This window comes from Eumetopias jubatus, unplaced genomic scaffold, assembly GCF_037043125.1.
Source record: "Eumetopias jubatus isolate StellerSeaLion01/CBP00866 unplaced genomic scaffold, mEumJub1_p1.0 scaffold_14, whole genome shotgun sequence".
Lineage (NCBI taxonomy): Eukaryota > Metazoa > Chordata > Mammalia > Carnivora > Otariidae > Eumetopias > Eumetopias jubatus.
This window is the reverse complement of record NW_028274820.1, coordinates 18,542,611-18,563,959: the sequence shown is the minus strand read 5'-3', so window position 1 is coordinate 18,563,959 and position 21,349 is coordinate 18,542,611. Positions and strand designations below refer to the sequence as shown.

Here is a 21,349-nt window from a genome sequence, read left to right as displayed (position 1 = left end):
TTGTTCATTTACGTGCTGATGAAGCCAAATTCTGCTAGAACATACGTCAGGGACTTTTTTTCTTTTTTTAAGTAAAAGCTTAACACAGGGCTTCTTTAAATGGTGTGAGGTTTCTGGGTTTTTTTGAGAAGGGGCGGTAAGGTGTAGTCGTTTAAAATTATGTTGAACAAGTCAGGATTGTTTTAACCACCAGGATGCAGGACCAGGATTTGTCTTTGTTATGTTCACCGCTGGGTCCCCAACATCTAGATAAATGTCTTGCACATAGTAGGCACTGAATGAATATTTGTTCAAAGAAGGAAGAATAACATACAAGTGAAAACTAGGTGGCAATGCAGAATTATGACAATGTAAATAAAAATTTTCAACATTCAGGATGTATAGGGATATCCACCCACTGGGCTAATCAGAGGCTTGCACCAGAACTTGGATTTGGGAGCATGTGGAGCAAGGGCTTGGAACCAGCTGGGGCTCAGGCTCATGTGGGTGAGGCTCAAGGAGGAAACTGCTGTTCTGTGTGTGTCCATGTGCATGCAAGCTCGTGTGTGCACGTGTGTGTGTGTGTGTGTGCCTGAGATATGCACCGTATCTTAGCTGTGGTTCTCAGCCCATTCCCAAGCTTGGCCTTCTATCCTCCTGTTGATTCTGAGACTGTTTTTTTCAGGAGTTGGTTTCTGTTGCTTACAAACAGGAATACTGCCTGCTATAATATTTAACATATATTTTTTGTGTGTAGATACATTTTCATTTAAATAATTTTTACTTAAATTCAATTAATTAACATATAATGTATTAATGGTTTCAGAGGTATAGGCCTGTGATTCATCAGTCTTATATAATACCTGGTGCTCGTATTATTGGTAAAGAAATTTAGCTTTTTAAGAGATTTTTCTTCTTCATCAAAGACTCTATGTATATTGTCAAAAACGGAGCAAACTAGGGCACACATCATCATCTTGTATACAAGATGAATCCAGTGTATTCACAGAATACCTAAAATTGTATTCATCATTTCCAGGTGAATACATAATGTATACACAAAAAAAAACCCTAAGGAAAACTAGGCAATTAAAAATTATTCTCATATATCAACATGATCAGAAGAATAAATGAAAACATTTCAAGTTATTAGAGACTTAATCATCAGGTACTTAAATATTAAAACCACTGTATCATGTCTAAAAACACAGGAAGGAGTACGAGACCTAAGGGTGTATTCCTATTAAAATATTTTCTAACATTAAATTAAATTTTAACATTAGAATTTGTATATTGAGTAGAATTTCAAATATACTCTTGAATTTGTACAAATTAGTCTTTACTTTGAGAGATCTAAAGTTTTCAAACCTTTAAGGCTAATAGTCTCCCATTTCTATGTAGTGTTTGCTATAAAAGAAACATCTACATGAGTCTATGTCCTACAAACACAAACTTTGATTTCTTTCTCCTCTCTCTCTCTCTTTCCACACACACACACACACAAATATACATTTACACACATATATGTGATACATATATAATAGAAAATGTCAATATTCACATGTACTTCTAAATGTACATTTACATCCACATCTGTATTTTTTAATCCTATGTTTCCAAGCATAAGAACACCTAATATCTAGAATCTGTCCTTTCGCCTCAAAGCTAAATGGCAGTTTTAAACATTTCAGACAGTTTGCTTTTTTCTTCCTATTGCTACAGCTTTACAAATAAAAGAAGAGAAGACATATTTACCCGGAGCTTCCAACCCTGAACCTGGTTGCTCAAATTATGAATCACAGACTCTGCTTCCTGAGCTTGCTGGAGGGCATCACTGGAGAGGGGCAGGGGGCCACGACAGCTGGGGCCATCACCGGACGAGAGCACGCACAGCATGTCCCCTGGTTCTCCACACACCTCACAGGAGAAAGGATTCATGTTGAAAAGCGACGTGTGGGCAGAGTTTTGCTAATGCCATCCAGGTTCACTGAGGCAAAGCACTGCTCTATGCATATGTGTTTCTTCAACAGTGGTTCATGCTTAGCGCATGGATGCAGCCCCGTGAAATGTTTCTAGGTAACTAAATACCTAAATTTTTTGTTGTCAGCGTTGTGTCAATTGATGCCATTTTTACGCTTAGAGTTTTTGGAGAAAACAGTCAAATATCTAGCATTTCTTGCGTGTTAATTTCATTTTTTAATTTTTTTAAAAGATTTTATTTATTTCTTTGACAGAGAGCGACACAGTGAGAGAGGGAACACAAGCAGGGGGAACTGGAGAGGGAGAAGCAGGCTTCCCCCTGAGCAGGGAGCCCGATGCGGGGCTTGACCAGGATCCCAGGACCCTGGGATCATGACCTGAGCCGAAGGCAGACGCCTTTTTAAATAAAAATTACCTTTTATTTATAAGAAAGCAAGAGGAGTGAATGTCTATAATCTGTACCATTGTGGAAGTAGCAAATTATATAAATAAATGTAAGATAATAAAATCAAGCCACAGTCTTACTATGAATTTTCTCAAACTTTGACTTGGAAAATAAAAAAAAATAAAATAGAAGTATATTTATATTATTGATATCTTATATAATAGAGCATATCTCTATATATATTATGATATTTACACATTTATAAAGTATAAATAAAAAATTAAAATGCAAGGCAGGAAATATAATTGAAGAGATTTGTATACCAAGGAGAAATCACAAATACTTTTACTACACCATCGTGAATATTTACCTTTTCGTTCAGTATTTGGATATCTGGTACTGTAATTTGCTTTAATTTTTCCAATGATAAGTTTTGTTTTGAGGTTAGCATATCAAAGATAGTAAGTAAGTCATTCCTGGTTTTTTCAGAGTTTTTTATGATAGAAGTGGTTTCACTACTTTTCTTTTCAGCAGATGATGATCTCTGATAATGCTTCTTGATGTTCTCTGAGTAATCTACATTAATGCAAATTGAGGTAAGTTTTGTGAGAACAAATGAAATTATATATTGGTTATCAAGACAATCATCCCCCAGTTTGTCCAATGTCTTGGTCTCAATGACCAATACAGAAATTCATCATCCTCTTCGTTGAATTTACACTTAATGGGGAAGGATCAGAGTGAAACAGACATCAATATAATAGGTACAGAGCCTTGAGATTTAAGTCTGCAGACATGGGTTTGAGTGTTGGCTTTCCCCTTTACTGTCTGCCTAAGTCCTTGAGCAAACCAGTTAATCTTCTTAGATTGTGTTTGCTTCTCTGTAATTTGTGAGGACTAAGTGAAATAATACGAGAATGCTCTGTAAAGTGTTCCACGGATGTATTAATCATGTATTCATTGGTATTAATGACGACTACCTGTACGAACCCTAACGCGACACACCAGCTGAGCTTACCTAACTAGATGGAGCAGCAGGGGTTGACAAATTTGTTCTGGAAAGGGCCAGAGAATAAATGTTCTAGCCTTGCCGGCCACAGCAGATCCAGCACAGCTTCTCAACTCTGGAGAGTGAGAGCAGCTGCAAGCAATGTCAACGAACGAGTGAGTCTGTCTCCTAGTGAAACCCCTTTAAAAAAAACCGGCTCCAGGTAAAAGTGGCAGGTTGGACCATGGTGTGCTGACTTGTGATGTGGAGGCTGATGACAACAGGTCACAATTGTGTAGTGCTTTCTCTGTGCCTGCCCTTCTTGTCAGTTTTCTTCCTGAATCTTCACAAAACACCACGAGGTGCGTGTTAGCATGATCACCCCCATTTTACAAGTGAGAAAACAAGGCTCTCAGGAGGTAAGTTATTTGCCTGAGGTCTCATGGACAGCAAGGGATCAAGTCAAGATTTCAAGCTGGGCAGTTTGATTCTGGAAACTATATTCTTCAGCACTGCTTTATATTTTCCATATTTTTAGTAAAATACAAATTCATGAAGGTAATACGGTTCGTTTTACTGCAAATGATAGTGTTGCAGGACTTTCAACAGTAACTCAATATTTTAGGAACCAGAGGCCCAGGGTCCTGATCTTTACTCCCTATGCAACCAGAAGTCGGGCATGAAACAAGCACACCTTCCTATTGCTTGGGATGATTTTGGCCTTTATTTATCTGGCAAATTTTATCCTCATTTTGTGAAGTCCAAGTCAAATGTCACCTACTTCCCAGAGCCTTTCCCAGTAAACCCAGGAAGAATTCTGTCCCCATGCTCGAGTTGGCAGTCCAAATCTTTCATGCTGTGAACCATTTTGAAGTGGCAACCTAGACAGCAATGGTCGGATGTCCTTTCTCCGAGTGTCCCTGTTTGTTTCTTTGACTCTGAGGGGAGAGCCAAGGCAGGGACCTTTCTGGGCATCATTCTGCGGAGGGACAAGTTGGTTTTGGAACATCATGGGCCCAGTCCGAAGCCAGTTACACAAGACCCCTTGCATGCTTTGGCATTAGGATAGTACGCTGGGTGTCAGTATCTGTTTAGTATCTGACGGTTTGCTGTATTCATTATTTTCAACAGACACTCCCCAAGCTCTGCCCTGTTTAAAAAGTTGAAATATTCATGTACAAATAATACCTTTAATGGGTGTGTTTTCAGGGCCTAAAGTGCTCAGCTCTGTGGCAATGAGCACAAGGTACCTCGCTAATGGAATAAACGATGGATGGCAGCAACCTCTGTCCATCAACGGACCATCCAAGTGCATTTTCTCTCTTACCCATGATGCTTGCATTACGGGCACAGGAGCGCAAATTGATTTCTCGCTGAAGATCTTCACATAAGAGGTCTGCTTCATTCCCCATTCTTCCTATCCTTTCTTTCAGATCTGGAAACTCATGCACTGCTTTCAGTTGCACACTTAGCTGCATGATTTGTTCCCTGGAGGGAAAAGAGAGTAAATGTAGCGAAGCTTGTATTCCTGTTGATAGATGAGTGAAAAAAACACACCAATATTGCCCTTGTGATCAGGCACCCTCATAATTAGAATGGATCCTTCTTCCTTGATGTTGTGTTTGACAGTTTATAGTTCTGTTTATGGTTCCTCTCTTTCTTGTCAATTCAGCTTCCTGGAATATTTTAGCACTCACTTAAAATACAATCCGCATAAAAGGTCTAGTGGAAGAAAGGCTTTGAATCTTTCAATTTCAACTATTTAGACTCTGTCTCCCTTTGCTTTGGGTTTTCAAAAACACACATTCAGACACTGTTCATTTAAATCCATGAGATCCAACCTATATCCAGCTTTTAACACGGAAGTCCTCACCCAGCCCAGGGTAAAAACCAGTTCTTTATTGAGAATAAATCTGCTTGCAGCAAGGATCCTTCTAGTGCCACTGCTGTACAGGGTCTTAACTTGTCATTCCCATGAGTGACAAGGAGATTTCCTTGTTGATGAGGGTACCCAGGCCTGGGATGTGTTCATTCTCCTCACCTTCTCCATGATGCCTATCTCTGTCCCGCTTCAATTTGCTGGGTTCAGCACCCACAAGTGGGTTCAAGGAAATAATTAGTAATATCCCTCATGATAAGGAAATTCGGTGCAAATCGTGAAGAATACAGTTGAGGAAAATTACAATATGAATCTATGGGACTAATTTATCTTGGCAGAAATGCAAAACATTAACTAATGCTTCCTAGCATTTTCTACTCTAACTCTCCCTTCTAATCTATAGACTTTTCCTTCCGGCGCGCCAACTGTCAGGACTATAATTCATCAGGTTAATAATAATAATAACAATGATAGTAGTTACTGTTATTATAATTGGTACTCTCGAAGCCCTACAATGCACCAGACACCATGCTGAGAGCCTTGTCTGAGTAATTCTCACAAGAAACCTATGAAATAGAGACTCGATCCCCCTTCTGGATGAAGAAACAGATGCCTGGAGAAGTTAAATAACTTGCCCAAGGCCACACAGCAATAAGTGGATTTCAGTCACGGAGTCTGTACTCTTGCTATCCTGGCTTCCCTGCCCTCAGCCTCCCCTTTCATTAGTAATTTACCCAGCAAACATTTGTTATATGACTGAACCGAGCCTGGAGAAGGCAGCCTCTGTCCTCAGGGGTCCCTCAGTGAGGCAATGACCCTCCCAAGCACAGGGAGGGGGGAAGATGGAGAAGGAAGGACATGTCTTTTCCTGAGGACGTCATGGAAGGCATCAGGGAGGAGGTGGTGTTTTGGTGGTTGCTAAGGAGGAACAGGAGCTCAGCAGGTGGACCAGGAGGGGACAGGCATACTGGTTTCTGGCAGAAGAGGCCCAGTACTCACTGCTTTCCTCATCACTTCAGGCCTGGCCCTGGGACTCCTACTTCTCTTGCTGTCTTTCTGCTCTATCTGAGGTCCTGTGGTCTCTGTTTAGAATGCCCACTGTGGACGGGCTCATTCTGCTTTATTTCTGACAGGTCCACTTTGTTCGTCATATTCTAGAACCACAAACCCGTGGTCCATGGGCCAAAGCTCATTCTCAGACACATTTATTTGGCCTGTCTGGTGCTTTTTAAGAGCATTATTGGATTAGCCAGCTATATTTTAAAGTGGGGACATTTCCATAAAAATCTGGAGGCCTGACATCTCTTGAAAAGTGGAAAGACCTGGGGACACAGGGCCCAAATCCTGCAGGACAACAGTCTTTACAAGGTGGTGGATGTGCCTGCTTTTAGTCGCCAGGCTGGCTTGGCCACGTGACTTCCCTGGGCCCTGTAGGGGCATGGCCCTTCCCCCGAACTATGGCAGTGGACTCCCATCTCCTTCCTTGTGTAACTTTGAAGCTACTACCGTGTTTCTGCGACTTTTGCCTGATGAAAATGAATGGCTTTATATTGACACTGGTGTTTTATATAACACAAAACTCTGCAGCTTCAATTATTCCTTAATCCAGGACCTTTGATTGGGGGGTGGGCAGGGGATATTTTGCTACATAATCACAATCTCTTTGGTTTCTCAGTAGACTACGTGCTCATAGAAGGACGGAAGACTGTATCCCATGCATCCTGGTTTTTGCCCAGAGCAGTTGGGAAACTTTTTCTGTAAAGGGTCAGATAGTAAATATTTTAGGCCTTGGGGGCCATAGTCCTGTCACAACTACTCCACTCTGTCTTGTCCCGAGAAAGCAGCCACAGAGGACAGGTACATAAATGGGCGTGGCTGTACCAGTGAAGCCTGATTTACAAAACTAGGTGGCGTGTGGGATTTTGCCTGTGGTTTGCTGAGCCCTGGCCAGACCAACCAACATAATTTCCAGAAATGTTTGATGAATGTTATATAAGTATATATAACATATAATAAAAATGACTGCATTTTGAGGAACTTCTCACACTTGCTATATGACTTCACATAAGGTACAGGCTTTTCCAAACAACTGAAGAATTGGGGAAGATTTAGCAAATCTCCCTGAGTGCCTGGTTGGAAAAAAAAAATATCTGTATGATAAACGACTCTTTTTCTAATATTGTATCTTTCAGCTCTGCTGGGTTTGGGCTTTCCAAAATCAAGCTCTTAATGATTGCCTTTTTGGTCTAATCGATGGCATCTGGAAAGATCCCATGTAATCCTAAGTAGGTAAGAAAGAGACAGATAGTCATGATCACCAGCCTGGACGCTGACTGAAAAATTATTTCCGTAACGTCCACATAGGTACATTTCGAAATTGAAGGCTGCTTTATAAAGCTCCACAGGAGTCAAGGCAGATCGGGAACTTGCAATCTATTGCTGGAGCACGAATCTTACCGAACTGAGTCCTGATAATCCTTGACGGTTAAGAATTCCCCCGATGAGAAAACAGGATGTTTCAGAATCCTTTCTATTTCAGACATGTTCTCTCTGAGGCCTTTGAAGTCGGCCTCGCAGACCAGCACGGGCTCTCTTTTATCCTGCGTGTCAGCAGCCAGCCTCATTAACCCTTGCACGGCTTTGGAGAGGGCAGACACAGTGTGGTCCCAGGGATCAAAGCAGCCGTGACACCGCAGACAGGCAGGGAATTCCTGGCCGTGACCCCGGGCACAGCGATCGCATCTCGGGCCGCTCACCCCCTCCCGGCAGCGGCACATGCCCGTGTCCTGGTCACAGGGGGGGTTCTGGGCACCTTCCCTGTTGCAGTCACACGCTAAAGGGGAAGACAGAGGGAGCCGAGAATGTCAGTCACTTGGCCTTTTGCTTCTGGCTTGCTCAAGAATCAAGCCCATTCCTCTCCCCTGAGACTGTCCCCGACGCCCATTTTTAAGGTGAACGTTTAAAAACTGGTATAATTACAGAGACCTGGGCAATGGCCATTACATACAGCACTCTTATTTGCATTCCACTAACAAATCAGTTCATGGTTTTCAGAAGGAAAATACAAGGTGTCGTCTTTACTGTGTGAGTGTACACGTGTGGGCTCCTTTGCCTATTCGAGTGAGTAACCTGGACCTAGTGGCGGACGACACACTAGTGTCTGGGGCCACTGCCCCCATGGGTGACTCAGGCATGCCGGCAACCCTCTAAGAATTCTCGTGACCACACTCTGTCTCAACAAAACCCAGCCTGGGGGCTGCTGACCCATGCTGTTTTCCATTATATAAGGAGAACTGGTCCATCCTCAAAAAAAGGGGGGGAAATCACTCCATCATATTTACCCAAAGCAGTTGAAAACTTATTTCTCTATGCAAAACCTGCAGACGGATCTTTATAGCAGCTGTATTCATAATTGCCCAAACCTGGAACAACCAAGATGTCCTGAAGTAGGTACTCACCTAAACAAACTGTGGTACAAGGGATATTTTTCAGGACTAAGAAGAAATGAGCTATCAAGCCATGAAAAGACATGGAGGGACCTTAAATGCATATCACCTAGTGAACTAAATCAAACTGAAAAGGCTATGTACTGTAGGATTCCAACTACCAGACATTCTGGAAAAGGCAAAACTATGGAGACAGTAAAAAGATGAGTGGTTGGCACGGGCTGTGGGGAGAGGGGTGGCCAGAGAGGAACAGGTGGAGCACAGAGGATTTTTAGGGCAGTGAAAATATTCCGTATGATACCATCATGGCGGATACATGTCCTTATACATTTGTCCAAACCCAGACAATGGAAAATACCAAGAGTGAACCATAATGTGAACTGCGGACTTTGGTGGTTATGGTGTGTCAGTGTGGGTTCCTCAGTTGTAACAAACGAGTCTTGGAGGTGTGGATAATGGGGCTGGCCACACATGTGTGGGCTGTGGGGGTATATGGGAAACCTCTGTACCTTCCTCTCCATTTTGCTGTGAACCTAAAACTGCTCTTAAAAAATCAAGTCCTTTTGAAAAGGGAGACAATTAATTTTGTCTTAGTTAAAAAAACAACAGATGCCCCATGTCATTCAGTTGAGTAGGTTTTTGATTAAGGCGGAGGATGGAGGACAGACAGAGCTATGGAAGTTACAGCAATTTCCAGAAGGTCAGGGAATCATTAGCCTATGTCACTGGACTAACTGCAAGGAAAGAGTGATTTAAAAATGCATTTTAAAGCTTGAGTAAAAATGCTAATTACAAATAAAAACTGATTAAGATGCTAGGCTCTTCAGCTAGATACCATCTGTCCAGCACATTGGCTTTGGCACAGAGGCGTCAGCAGGACCCCTCAGGGGCAGCACTATGTCAAGTCACCAGCTTATTAATTGCTCTTTTCCAGGAGCGTTAGAGGGGGTCTGTGGTCTGAGTTGATCATTTGCAAAATTTTCTTTATCAAAGATGAAAGCATTTCAGAAAATGAGATTATTGAAATATTAGAAAGGCACAGAGGAAAGAGGCTCATACAGATTTTCCAGGAGCCAAAATTGATCCCTGGTTTTTTGTTTTGTTTTGTTTTGTTTTTAGCTTACCAAAAGATAACCCTGGTTTTTAATGTAGCAATTCCACTTAGAAAACTAAGTGGGACCAGGGAAACCATTGAGGATATGGATTTGAGTGGGGCAAGGAAATGAAGGCCATTTATTTTAGCCACAAAAGCACATTTAGAAAGGAATAGAGAGGAGAAGAGTTACCATGTGTGGCTGTGGAGAGGTGACCGTAATAAGCCCACCACATCCGATATTTCTTTGGATATTTCTTTTGGCAGCAGACTATAGAGATTCAAAAACACCTCCTAGAACTAACCCAGATTCTCAATCTGTGCTGTCCAATATGGACATGGTAAGTAGCCACTTACCACCCAGGGCTACTGAAATTTAAATGAATTGAACATACAGTTCTTTTCCTCATCTGCACTAGCCACATTACAAGTGCTCATCAGCTCATAGGCCAGTGGCCCCTGCATCCCAATGGTGCCAATCGGAGAATTTCCTTCTCTGCAGAAAGTTCTGTTGGATGGTGCTGCTCTAAATCTAAATCCAACAATCAGTGCTAAGACATGGGGCAAAAGGCACTAGACCACGAACTCCACAGGATTAGGGGCCTTGCCTTATTTGCTCATGACCTAGCTTACCCAGTAGGCACACTATGAATATCTTAAAATAAATGAATCAGTGAGTATCTGAAAGATCCAGAGTTATGAGCTCCAAGGTGAGGAAACATCCCCTCTGCTGACTTCCCATGAACCATCTCCCAGCCTGTACCCCCTTCTAGACACTGTTTCTGTCAACATGCTTCCAAATAGCAGAAAACTGGCTACAAGTCATGACCTCGACATCTGTTCCATTTTTAGGGACTTTAAGGAATTGCAATCCAGGCTTCAACACATCTAATATAGCCTATAGTTTGACACAAATCTTTTTATAAGGCTATAAAAATATTGTTTTCAAAACTAAGATTACACATTGTGAATTTTCTATCAAATAAAGGAATTTAAAATTCAGCTGGCTCATAGCATGCTCATGGTCGGAGCAGGTGGACGGTCCTCAGGTTTTTAGAATTAGCAATACTTACAAATGCATCGCCCCAGTGGATCACGGTAATAATTTTCCTTGCACCCTCTGCAGTGTTTCCCATCATAGCCGAATTTACACGGACACTGGCCTGTAAGCTGTAAGAACAGTCACGGGTGAGGAATTGACAAGATTTATGATCTAAAACAAACAATGCATCTTAATACAAAACAGTTTTCCCTCCAGTGGTTTAGAACATACAGCTGTGCAAAGGCAGAGGAAGGATGATTCCCACGGCCAGCAAACACCCTCGGCAAGACCAAGACTCAGGAGCTAATGTGTTTGGGCGTAGCGCCCCTGAATATACCGCCTGCTTCCTGCTGTTCGAGGACAGGTGGCCCCAAACTGGGAAATATACACAGATGTAAATGAAAACAAAACACATCATGGGAAATGGGCCACATTCTTTTCCTCTACAGTTATTGGATTTAATGCATGACACAGCCAAAGACCCGAACGACTATTCATCAACTGATTTGGAAAATAATGTTTCCATTATGGAACATACAATGGCGTTTCTCCCAATTTTGCTCAACAAAACATTTTTTTTTTTGCAGTCGATGCTTAATCATTTAATGACAGTTATTTAACTGTGTTTTGGTGGAGAGGGCTGATCTTTTGTGCATCCTCCCAACTGGATCCTTGACCAGCTTTTCTGAAATCTGGGGAGGTTAGAAAATTCACAGGAGAAAAATACAGAAACAAATCATTATTGTCACGGTCCTAGGTTATACATGACCAAATCTGCTTAAACTACAGCTCCATAAGTAGCTTGATTTATAAAATGACTGGATCTACGCAGCTTCTGCCCATCTTTGGCATTCCCATTAGCTTCTGCTCAAACATAAGGAGTTGTGGCAAGCAGGCTGTCTCTGAGGCCTGGCACACTGCTGGTTGTCCTTAACTGTTGGACAATCTCTTCTTCCATGGGTGCAGAGTCTGCTCCTTTGTAACTTGTTCCCATTGTTCTGAGCCCTGTTGCACAAAACAGGCAGCCTCCCCCTTCCCTTGGACAGTCCCTCTCCCAACTAGAGATGACCATTCTCAATTTGCATTTGCTTCTTTTCTTTGGGCTGATCACCTCTAATTCCTTCAAGCCTTCATCATAGAATAGCGATGGTTCTACCCACTCTCCTGATTGTCTTCCTTCAGACACATACTAGTTTGTCAATATAATGTTTAAAAGGTGGTACTCAGAAATAAAAACAATGCTCCTACAGCTATCTGACCAGTACAGAGGACCATGGGACAGTGACTGGCCTGAACCCAAGCATGGCATTCCCACTAGTCCAGCCTGAACGGACACTGGGTCTTTGGCAGCCTGGCAACCACTGCTGGTTCACTGGAAACACACAGCGAAAATCCTCAGATGTTTTTCACACGAGCTGGTGCCAGGTTATTACTCCTACTCTGTATTGATGCAATGGATTTTAAAAACCCAGTTGTAAAACTTCCACTTTTATCCTGGTAACATTTCACATTCTTCTTTCCAGCCAACAGGACAGGCTGTTAGGATATCTTGTCTCTTGTTCTAGCTTTATCCCATGAACTTACAACTTTGCCGTATCTGCAAATGTGATAATATTTGGGAAGCATGTTTCTCCACCTCCATCTCAACTGTTGATGAAAATACTGGATGACACATTTGGGCCTCTCTGTAATAGTGCACCAGGGATGGCCAACCGGCTGACACAGAGACACTTACCGGTGGTGGTTTAAACAGCTGGGAATCTAAATATCCACCTGTCTCTTCTATACTCCAATGAAAGTGTTTCCTGATTTCAAAGAGCAATCTTCCCCAAAGAATCCCCAATGGACCAGACCACCCCAAATGCCCTTGTCATCAGGGGGCTCTCTGGTTAAACCAATGCCATCTGACTGTTAGCTTCATAGGCTTCCCTTTGTCTCCATGACTGGACTGTGGTCTTTGTTGAGTCCTGCTACAAATATGCTTTGTCAGAGGTCTACCGGGCACCTGGGTGACTCAGTTGGTTAAACAGCCAACTCTTGATCTCAGCTCAGGTCTTGATCTCAGGGTTGTGAATTCAAGCCCAGTGTTTGGCTCCGTACTGGGTGTGGAGCCTACTTAAAAAAAAAAAAAAAAGAAGAAGAAGAAGCTAACAGGTCTAAGAAGCATGCCAGACAGTGATGTCATGAACCTTAGGGGTTTCTCTTGAATTAGGAAGCCAAGCAGTCATGTGGAGATCTACCATTTGTTCCATGGTCGGTGGCAGCAGGTACGAGGAGTGGATGGGGGGATATAAGACAGGTATGGTCATCTAGTGCTCAGATACCATTCTCCAGTAAAAGGAACCAGTGCTCCATAAAGAAATGGCTGATTCAGGGCGCCTGGGCGGCTCAGTTGGTTAAGTGTCTGACTCTTGATTTCGGCTCAGGTCATGATCTCAGCGTCATGGGATCAAGCCCTGCGTCAGGTTATATGCTGGGCGTGGAGCCTGCTTAAGATTCTCTCTCTCCCTCTCCCTCTGCCCTCCTCCCACTTCTCTCTCTCAAAAAAAAAAAAGTAGGAAAGAAAAAGAAAATGGCTTTTCCTAGGATAGGGGCAGGAAATACACCAGATGAGCTTAGAGTATCTTGTCATGCAGAAAGTGCTTAAAAAAGCCCCAAAACCCAACAATAATGAGGTATTGAAACCCACTGAAATTGCTCCCAATGACCAAAGCTGGACTAACTTGAACAGCAAAATAAAGTAGTATCAGATTGTAACTTAAACTATAATATAAATACCCATGACTCCATATAGGTATTAAAAAGTGCTTAATAAATGAAGATATGGGGGACAACAGATAAATCTCCAGTGTGGAAGAATTCCAAATAATTTATGGAGCTACTCTGCCCTCAAGGAAGAAGTGTGAAACTCCCCACTCCTCAAGTGAAGATTGTGCATAGTGACTTTCTTCCAAGGAGCACAGTATGGAAAGAAGGAAAAAAAGTAACTTTACAAAACAGAACCAGGACAAACACTACCTCAGCCAGGTGATTGGGATTAGTGTCAACAGTGATAAGACATGTAAATAGTGTGTAGCCTTGATATGATGTGATGAGAACAGTGCTTTCCCTCTGCGGGCTTCTTCCTCAAACCCATAGTCCAAGTCCAATCAGGAGAAAACGTCAGACAAATTTGAACAGGGGGACATTTTCCAAAATCCTCCTCAGAATTGTTAAAGTCATCAAAAATAAGGGAAGTCTGAGAAACGTTACGACGAAGAAGAACCTAAAGAGACAAGATCATTAAACGTAAGGTGGTGTCCTGGATGGGGTCTTGTAACGGAAAAAGGACTATAGGTAAACAACTAAGGAAATCTGAAAAAATTATGGACATTAGTTAGTGATAATGTATCAATATTGGTTCATTAAGTGTGACAAATCTACCATATTAATGTAAGCTGTTGAAAGCAGAGGAAGCTGGGTGTGGGGCCCATCTTCTTTGTACTATTTTCACAACTTTTCTGGAAATCTATTCCAAAATACAAAATTTATTAAGGGAAAAAAGGGCGTGGTTAGTGTGCGTGTGTGTGTGTGTGTGTGTGTGTGTGTGTGTGTGTGTGTGTGTTGGAGCAGGAGGGTTGGAGAGAAAGAAAAAGAAAAAAAGGAGAAAGGAAAACACATTCAGTATATGAGAACTACCTTCAAAAGTTGACTTGCATAAGATTTGACCTTTGAATCAGTTGAATAGTGGAGCTGAAATTGGAGGTGAGCCATGCTTATTATTAGTAGTAGTTGGGAAAAGTCCAGTTTCTTAAATTAGCATTTTGATTCCAATTGAACCCTGGTCCCTGTGGCATGGACTGACTCTAAAATTTCTTGTCATTGTTTTACCCTTCCCTCCAATCTCTATTAACGTGGAAAGTATTTCAAAGAATATATTTACTAAGCCAAATACCCTGATCATGATATGAATAGATTTTTTTCCATATAGATGTTATTATATTCGTTTCAAAAATTCCATGCTTGTTATTTTATTGACTAAAAATCGCATGTGCCGTGAGGAAGCATTAATTGTATATTGTATATTTACACAATGCAGATTTGCTCCTAGTACACTACACTGCATCCTTTAGAAACCACTGATGCTCATCTGGCAAGTAAAGGGACACCTTATTTTACCCATACGTAAAGTGATTGGCGAGCTGTAGGGAATGACAGCTCAGTTTCTGAAAATGGAACTGTGGGTTCTGCACGCATCCATTGATTTTCATTTTGGTTAATCATCAATTCTGGTTAATGATCAATTTCTTGGAGCTTCCCTGTGATCATACATATGGGATAGGGAAAGAGAAGTTGTCTCTGTTTCGCTGTGCATGAATTCTGACTTCCCCAGTCACAGAGAGGCTTGGAGAAAGCTGAAAGAGGCCAAACTTGACCTTGAGACCCTCGTTGTCTTTTTTAGCGCTTTTCATTCCTTACAAATGCAGACTCTATCCCTGTATAAGGCCAATCCTGTCCAAAAACACTAATTAACAACAGTACATAAAGAAGACATTATTTACAAATTTGGAAACCGCGTCTCACCCTCCCTTCCCACTCTAGCGCCCTAGGTAAGCTCAGAGCATCTTGCCTGGTCACAGTGGCCGCCGTGAGAGGTCTGGGGGTCACAGTCACATGGCTGGCATCCTCTGCTGGGGACCAGATTCCAGTATCCGTCTGCACAACGGTCACAGGCCCGGCCTGTGACATTGGGCAGACAAGGGCATGTGCCAGTGTCAGGGTCACAGAGGCAAGCTCCCCAACCAGGGGGACACTCAGCAGGATTCACCCCGGAAGGATGGCAGGAGCACCCTGGGATAATAGAGCCATTGCTACAGGTAAATTCAGGGATGACCCTGGCATTCCACAAACCACACAAACATTGTATGAATCACTTCTCCAAAGGGCTCAAGGAAGAGACACCTTATGATATTTCAGATTTATCAAAGAATCTAAGTAGGTTGAACCCATTCAACTCTTTCTGATCGCCGCACACAGCAATTTCATGTGGTTCTGCTGACTATGTTCTGAGAGCTCACGATTAGGATGACTGAAAACCTCACTTTTTCCACCTGCCACTCACAGTCTGAAAACAGTTTACTACGTTGACTTGAGTCAACGGAAATAGTTAAATATCTCCTAAAAATGAGCAGTTCACTCCTCCTCTTTTTTTTTTTTTTTTTTTTTTAGATCATAGACTCAACCCCTTGCCCTCTTCTGCATCAGTGGTTCCCCAATTGATACATTAAAGACACTGGATGAACTGGTCCCAGATCCCTGGAGATTGCCCTCAGTGGGTTGGAGGGATAGTCTAGGAATCGGCCTGTTAATATCCCAGCCCTGTCTGCAGGTGATCCCGGCACAGGCACCCAGGGCCTCGCTCTGCTGCCACGTTCCCCCCGGGGGCCCGGCAGACTTACTCCTGCAGGTCTGATTGACAGCCGATCCAAAGTAACCTGGTTTGCAGAACTGGCAGTGGGGCCCCTGCGTGTTGTGCAAACACTTCAGGCATTCGCCTGTCAGCTGGCTGCAGGACTCGGGGTCCATCACATCCGTGTTCTTGTTGCAGGCACAGGGCTGGCAAGACGCTCCCGAAATTCTGGGATTTCCGAAGAAACCCGCAGAGCATTCTCCACACTGCTTACCTGAATGGAGGGGAGAGGAAACAGGAAAGAGATGAGAAGTGTGTGTGTGTGTGTGTGTGTGTGTGTGTGTGTGTGTGTGTGTGTGTGTGTGTGTGTGTGGTAGGGGGGTGGGTGTTGGGGGATCAGGGAATGGAGACGGATACAGAGAATAATTAGGACCTTCAAGGGATAATGAGATGTCACACATTGGGGATGAGGAAGGAAAAATGTTCTGAATTAAAACATTCAGTTTAATTTATTATCCAGTCAGGGAATACAATGATTATTCAGAACTAAAAAGCCCTTGGTGAGGAATGCATTCTAGTCCTTAAAAAAAACTACAGGGTGGTAGGCACAGGATTCTGGATCTTTCTATAACTGGGGTCACCCAAGTGTGCCTCGGGACCCAAAGCTGATCTCAGCCCCTGTTCTCTCTGGGGTACCCCCACCCTCACCTGGTTCTGGAGGTGAACCAGCAGCACCCTGAGATGGAAGTCTAGCAGTGAAGATGGTGATAGTGGTTTTCTCGATGTGCGCAGGCTGGAGGGTGTTTTTATCAAGCACTGTGTGGAGAAACCATTCCTTCACACCTCCACCTGCTACCCTTCCAACCACCGGGGAACTGTGGTCAGCTAGGCACCCAAACTGTGGGTCTACGCCCCACATTTTGGTTCATCCCATTTGGGAATGCTCTCGTCCGCCAATCATGGTCTCAGTTATTAAACACTGGTCAACCAAGCCAGAGTGGACATGGACAAGAAACTACATGGGAAGACGTCAGAATGAAGTAGAGACATAGGAAGCAAAAAAGAAAAAATTAGCCATGTCATTTATTATCATGGTGGTAACTATCGTTGAAGAAAATAGCAGCACCATATTTTCAAAATATGATTAAATCAAGTTGAATTCATGTTGTTTCCTTGTTTGCCTTATATGTTTACACTCATGCTTAAACTCTTCAAAATAACATTTTTGGTAGAGTGACAGACACAAATATCGAATTGACTTCTATGGTGTCTGTATGAGGCCCGAATCAGTGCTTCAAGACATTTGAAAAAATAAGTTGTATTTATTAAATATCAGTCAAATTGACTGGTTGGGATTATATAAAGAAAGCATTTGATTAAAATTTTATACTTTTTAATTGCTTATGTTATATGTTACATAAGACATATATATTACTTAATCACCTATGTATCTTAGTTAACGTGTGATGGTTTTACTTTAAATAAATTGTTTTGATTTGAACTCATTTGGTCAGTTAGTTTTCCAGAACTGTTTAAAAACAGGTATAGCTCAGAGGAATGAGTTCCTCATTGTCATTGGTTTCTGAATCATTCAAATCCTTTGTTCGGTAAAGCAGCAAGGTACCAGATTGTGTCTTCTTACCGTTAACTTCTATTCAGGACCACTCAATTGTTCAGAGCAGATAAATTATGAACATGGGATCATTTTTTAGATAGCATTATGGGATAGGAGCAAAAAGGCATCATGAACTAGACTGCATACCTGCATAACCTTGAAGACAATTGCAGATCACATCTGAGCTCCAAGGATGCTGATAACAGGAATGGGCAAAATATTGGCTACTTGAGGGAACATCTGGACATCGGCAAGGGCGGCAGGACTGTCCTGAAGGAGGATTCCCATAGTAACCATCGATGCATCTGGCAAGACAATTTCTTTTTACCAAATGTTCCCACGAAAAGCTCACATTAGCCAATGTGGATTTGCTATGCTTGAGGACAGTGCAACTCTCAAAACTCTGTATTTTAGAATGCTCACTTCTAAAGTGAAGTAATTTTTTGCTTTACATTGAAAGTCCCAAGGTGTGTAGTCATTAAACTCAATATAGTAGCAGTGAATTTACATGTCACATTTCAGGGACATAAAAAGCAAGGTGCCAGGCCAATAAATGCCTGTTTTTTATTTAATCAGACATGGTCTGGCTCATCACAAGATCTTGAAGGACACCAGGAATGACGCTCTCTCTTCCCCCCACCTCCCATAGCAATCATTCTACTCTGAAATACCATTGAGTTTCTACCCAGTGGCCCTTCAGAGAGTGTTGTGACATCTGAACAAAAGAAACAAAATTAAATTGCATGTGGATTCTGTACCTTTCACAGTTTCTTCCAGTTGTAAAACCCCCGCAATTGAAACACGAGCCTGTCTCTGGATCACAAAGTTCGGCGAACCCATTACAAAGGCAAGGGCGGCAGCTGGGGAATCCAAAGTAGCCTTGCAGGCACCGATCACAACGGCGGCCAGCCACCTCCCCCTGGCAGGAGCACTGTCCCGTTATTTGGTCACATACAGGGCTCTTTGAGCCTTGAGGGTGACAGTGACATTCTAGACAAAGAAAGAGGAAATGCTGAGTGGGGGGTAAGTGGTGTGCTGGGGGAATGAGTGACGGTCCTGATTTTGTAGCAGCTGAACTTACTGTTGCATCCCGATCAGGTACATAAAGTGAGTCTGAGAACCTGGCATGCACTGAGTACTGGGTCAATGTTTGTCATACAATTCCCTGATTCACCCAATAAACAGTACGCTGTGAGCCATCGGGGCTTATAAGCATTGTTTATACACAGGACCTGAACAAGTAGCGTGTTCCTAATGACTCGAACTTCTAATTAATCAAGTCAAACTTCAAGATTCTAAAAAAATATAAAAACCCCTCTCAGGGTGGTTGAGTTTTTCTTTTTCCTCAGTGAGATCACAGAGGCTCAATCCTTCTCTAGAAAATTGTTGAATCCTCGGAGCCAATCTTCCCTACACAAAGACAGGAGGTGGAAAACAGGCTTGCTCCTTTGTGTATACCCCTTTGTGAATCTCAAGCACTTCATTCTTTTGTTTTTTTTAAGAAAGGGACACAAAAATGATCATGGACCCGAGCACTGTGTGCTGGGTTGACAATGACCAGGAAAGTATGCCATCTCTCTGAATCATGACTAAAAAGATATGTTGTTCCTTTACCTGAAAGAATTAAGCTATCTGGAGATAACCACCAAAGACAGGTTTCTGTGGGGAACAGTATTTTCACTAATGGTTTACGGCGTGAACGGAGAACTATATCCCCTGAACACGGGAGTCATGGGACTGGGTTGCCACCACGTAGGGACAAAGACCTGTCTAAGCCCATATTAACGTGCCGCTTACAAAATCAGTTCCGTGGCTGTTTGCCACCCCAGCATCAGAGAGGCCGATATCCAGGTGGCAGAGCTGTCCCCTTCTTTGACTTCTCAATCTCACTGTTCTTTTGGCCTGGCCAGCCACTGGGTTTCTGTGCCAGATCATACAGCTGGGTTGGCACAGCCAACTCCTTTCCCAGGGTTCTCACATCCTCCCTGGACTGCCATCTCTTTGATACAGACTGCACACTCCCAGAAGCCCGGGCCGTGCTTTTACCATCACTCGTGATGCCTTCACAAATCTGTGTGTCCTCCTTGCACACGGGCCACGCTAATCTCTGTATCATTCCAAGGTTAGGATATGTGCTGTCGAAGCGAGCACCATCACTCATGATTCCTAATGGAGCTCTGTATCCATTTGGTGCCCTCTGAACAGATCAATGAAATATGATAGAAAAATTTTCCCATACATTTTATCTACGTAGAGACAGCCTGAGTCATGTCGTCAAATTCCCAGTCTCCTCCTCTTTGAAAGACCCACACTGATTTTCCTGCCTTTGAAACGCCAATGTTGTGACCATGCAGGTCTTCCCCCATCTGTTTTTTGCTACGTACGGTGACAGCCATGATGTCCCAAACCGTAGCTTCCTGGTGAGCACCTGTCACAGCAGCGCCCGGCCACGTGAGGCTTGCACTGGCACTGGCCCCCAAGTCGGCTACAGCTGGGCCCCCCCGAGCCCTGGGGGTGACACTTGCAGGCTGTGGAGAGCCAAAGAGGGCAGTTAGAGGTGAAGGAAGCGACAGAGAAGCACCTGGTCCTGTTGGGAGCTTTAGTTCACTTGCTTTTGTTTGGTACTTCTCTCATCCTCGACTCCTTCATCTGTGAAATGGGAAAAATATAGGATCTACCCCAGGGGATTATAAGGATTAAAGACAATAATGCCCGTGAAGTACTTAGAACTGTGTGGCAGGTAGTAAGTGCTCAATAAACATGACTTAATACACATAGCTTAACAATAAATGTTACTTAACAAGTTAATGAAAGGCTTAAAAGAAATTGTTTTAGTAATTAACTGCTCCAATATAATTAGCATTATTGATATTATTCCTTCAAATCCTGATGATCTATGTTGGTGCTGGACCATCCGTTTGATTTCCCTTCTTCTGTCTCTTTCATGGGGTTGTGGGCACCCTGAAGCCAGAGTCCTGCAGTGTAATGGGAGAAGCATTTGCCCAGAACTCAGGAACCCCGAGGTCTCACTGGAGTTGTCACTCTATAGCAGCGGTTCTCAACTGGGGGGAGACTTTGTAAACCCCTCCTCCTGGAACATATGACAAAGTTTGAAGACATTTTTGAATGTCACAACTGGAGGGAAGGTGCTACTGGTATTAGGTGGGCAGAGGGTAGAGATGCTGCTAAACCTCCTATAATGCACAGAATAGCCCCCCATGACGACTCCCCCGACGACAAAGCATTATTCAGCCCCAAATTTCAGAACGAGAAACACAGCCCTAAGGTTTAGTGAAATGGACAAGTTACCTAATGTGTTTGGACCCCAAGAGTCTCATTCACTGAATGAAAGTTTGAGGATGAAAGAAGTTGTTTAGAGTTCATTCCAGCCCTAAAATTCCAGGATTCCAAATAAGTATTTTAGGACCATTGTTCCAGTATCCTAGCAGCCAAATGCTACTACAAGGCTCCTTTTTTTATACACTTACTGTACTGTGTATTGGGATTCCAACACATCAACAGACTCTGTTGTATATCTAATCATTGGGAAATT

General features: G+C 42.9%; 1 protein-coding gene and 1 non-coding gene across 3 annotated transcripts in view; both read right to left on the bottom strand.

Moving 5' to 3' along the window:
• LAMB4 (laminin subunit beta 4) overlaps positions 1 to 21,349 on the bottom strand; it is a 97,805-nt gene that overhangs the window by 17,084 nt on the left and 59,372 nt on the right. For both annotated transcript variants that reach the window (XM_088018271.1, XM_028094521.2), the window contains 10 exons: positions 20,181 to 20,324; positions 18,555 to 18,786; positions 17,944 to 18,101; positions 16,231 to 16,455; positions 15,402 to 15,622; positions 10,824 to 10,920; positions 7,669 to 8,044; positions 4,660 to 4,820; positions 2,715 to 2,920; positions 1,735 to 1,896 (listed from right to left, as the gene is read on the bottom strand). In XM_088018271.1, the coding sequence (XP_087874397.1) occupies positions 1,735 to 1,896; positions 2,715 to 2,920; positions 4,660 to 4,820; positions 7,669 to 8,044; positions 10,824 to 10,920; positions 15,402 to 15,622; positions 16,231 to 16,455; positions 17,944 to 18,101; positions 18,555 to 18,786; positions 20,181 to 20,324 (1,982 nt within the window). The remainder of the gene's footprint in view (positions 1 to 1,734; positions 1,897 to 2,714; positions 2,921 to 4,659; positions 4,821 to 7,668; positions 8,045 to 10,823; positions 10,921 to 15,401; positions 15,623 to 16,230; positions 16,456 to 17,943; positions 18,102 to 18,554; positions 18,787 to 20,180; positions 20,325 to 21,349) is intronic.
• LOC114201708 (U6 spliceosomal RNA) lies at positions 19,844 to 19,947 on the bottom strand. Its single transcript, XR_003607688.2, has one exon. It is a non-coding gene; the product is annotated as a U6 spliceosomal RNA (small nuclear RNA).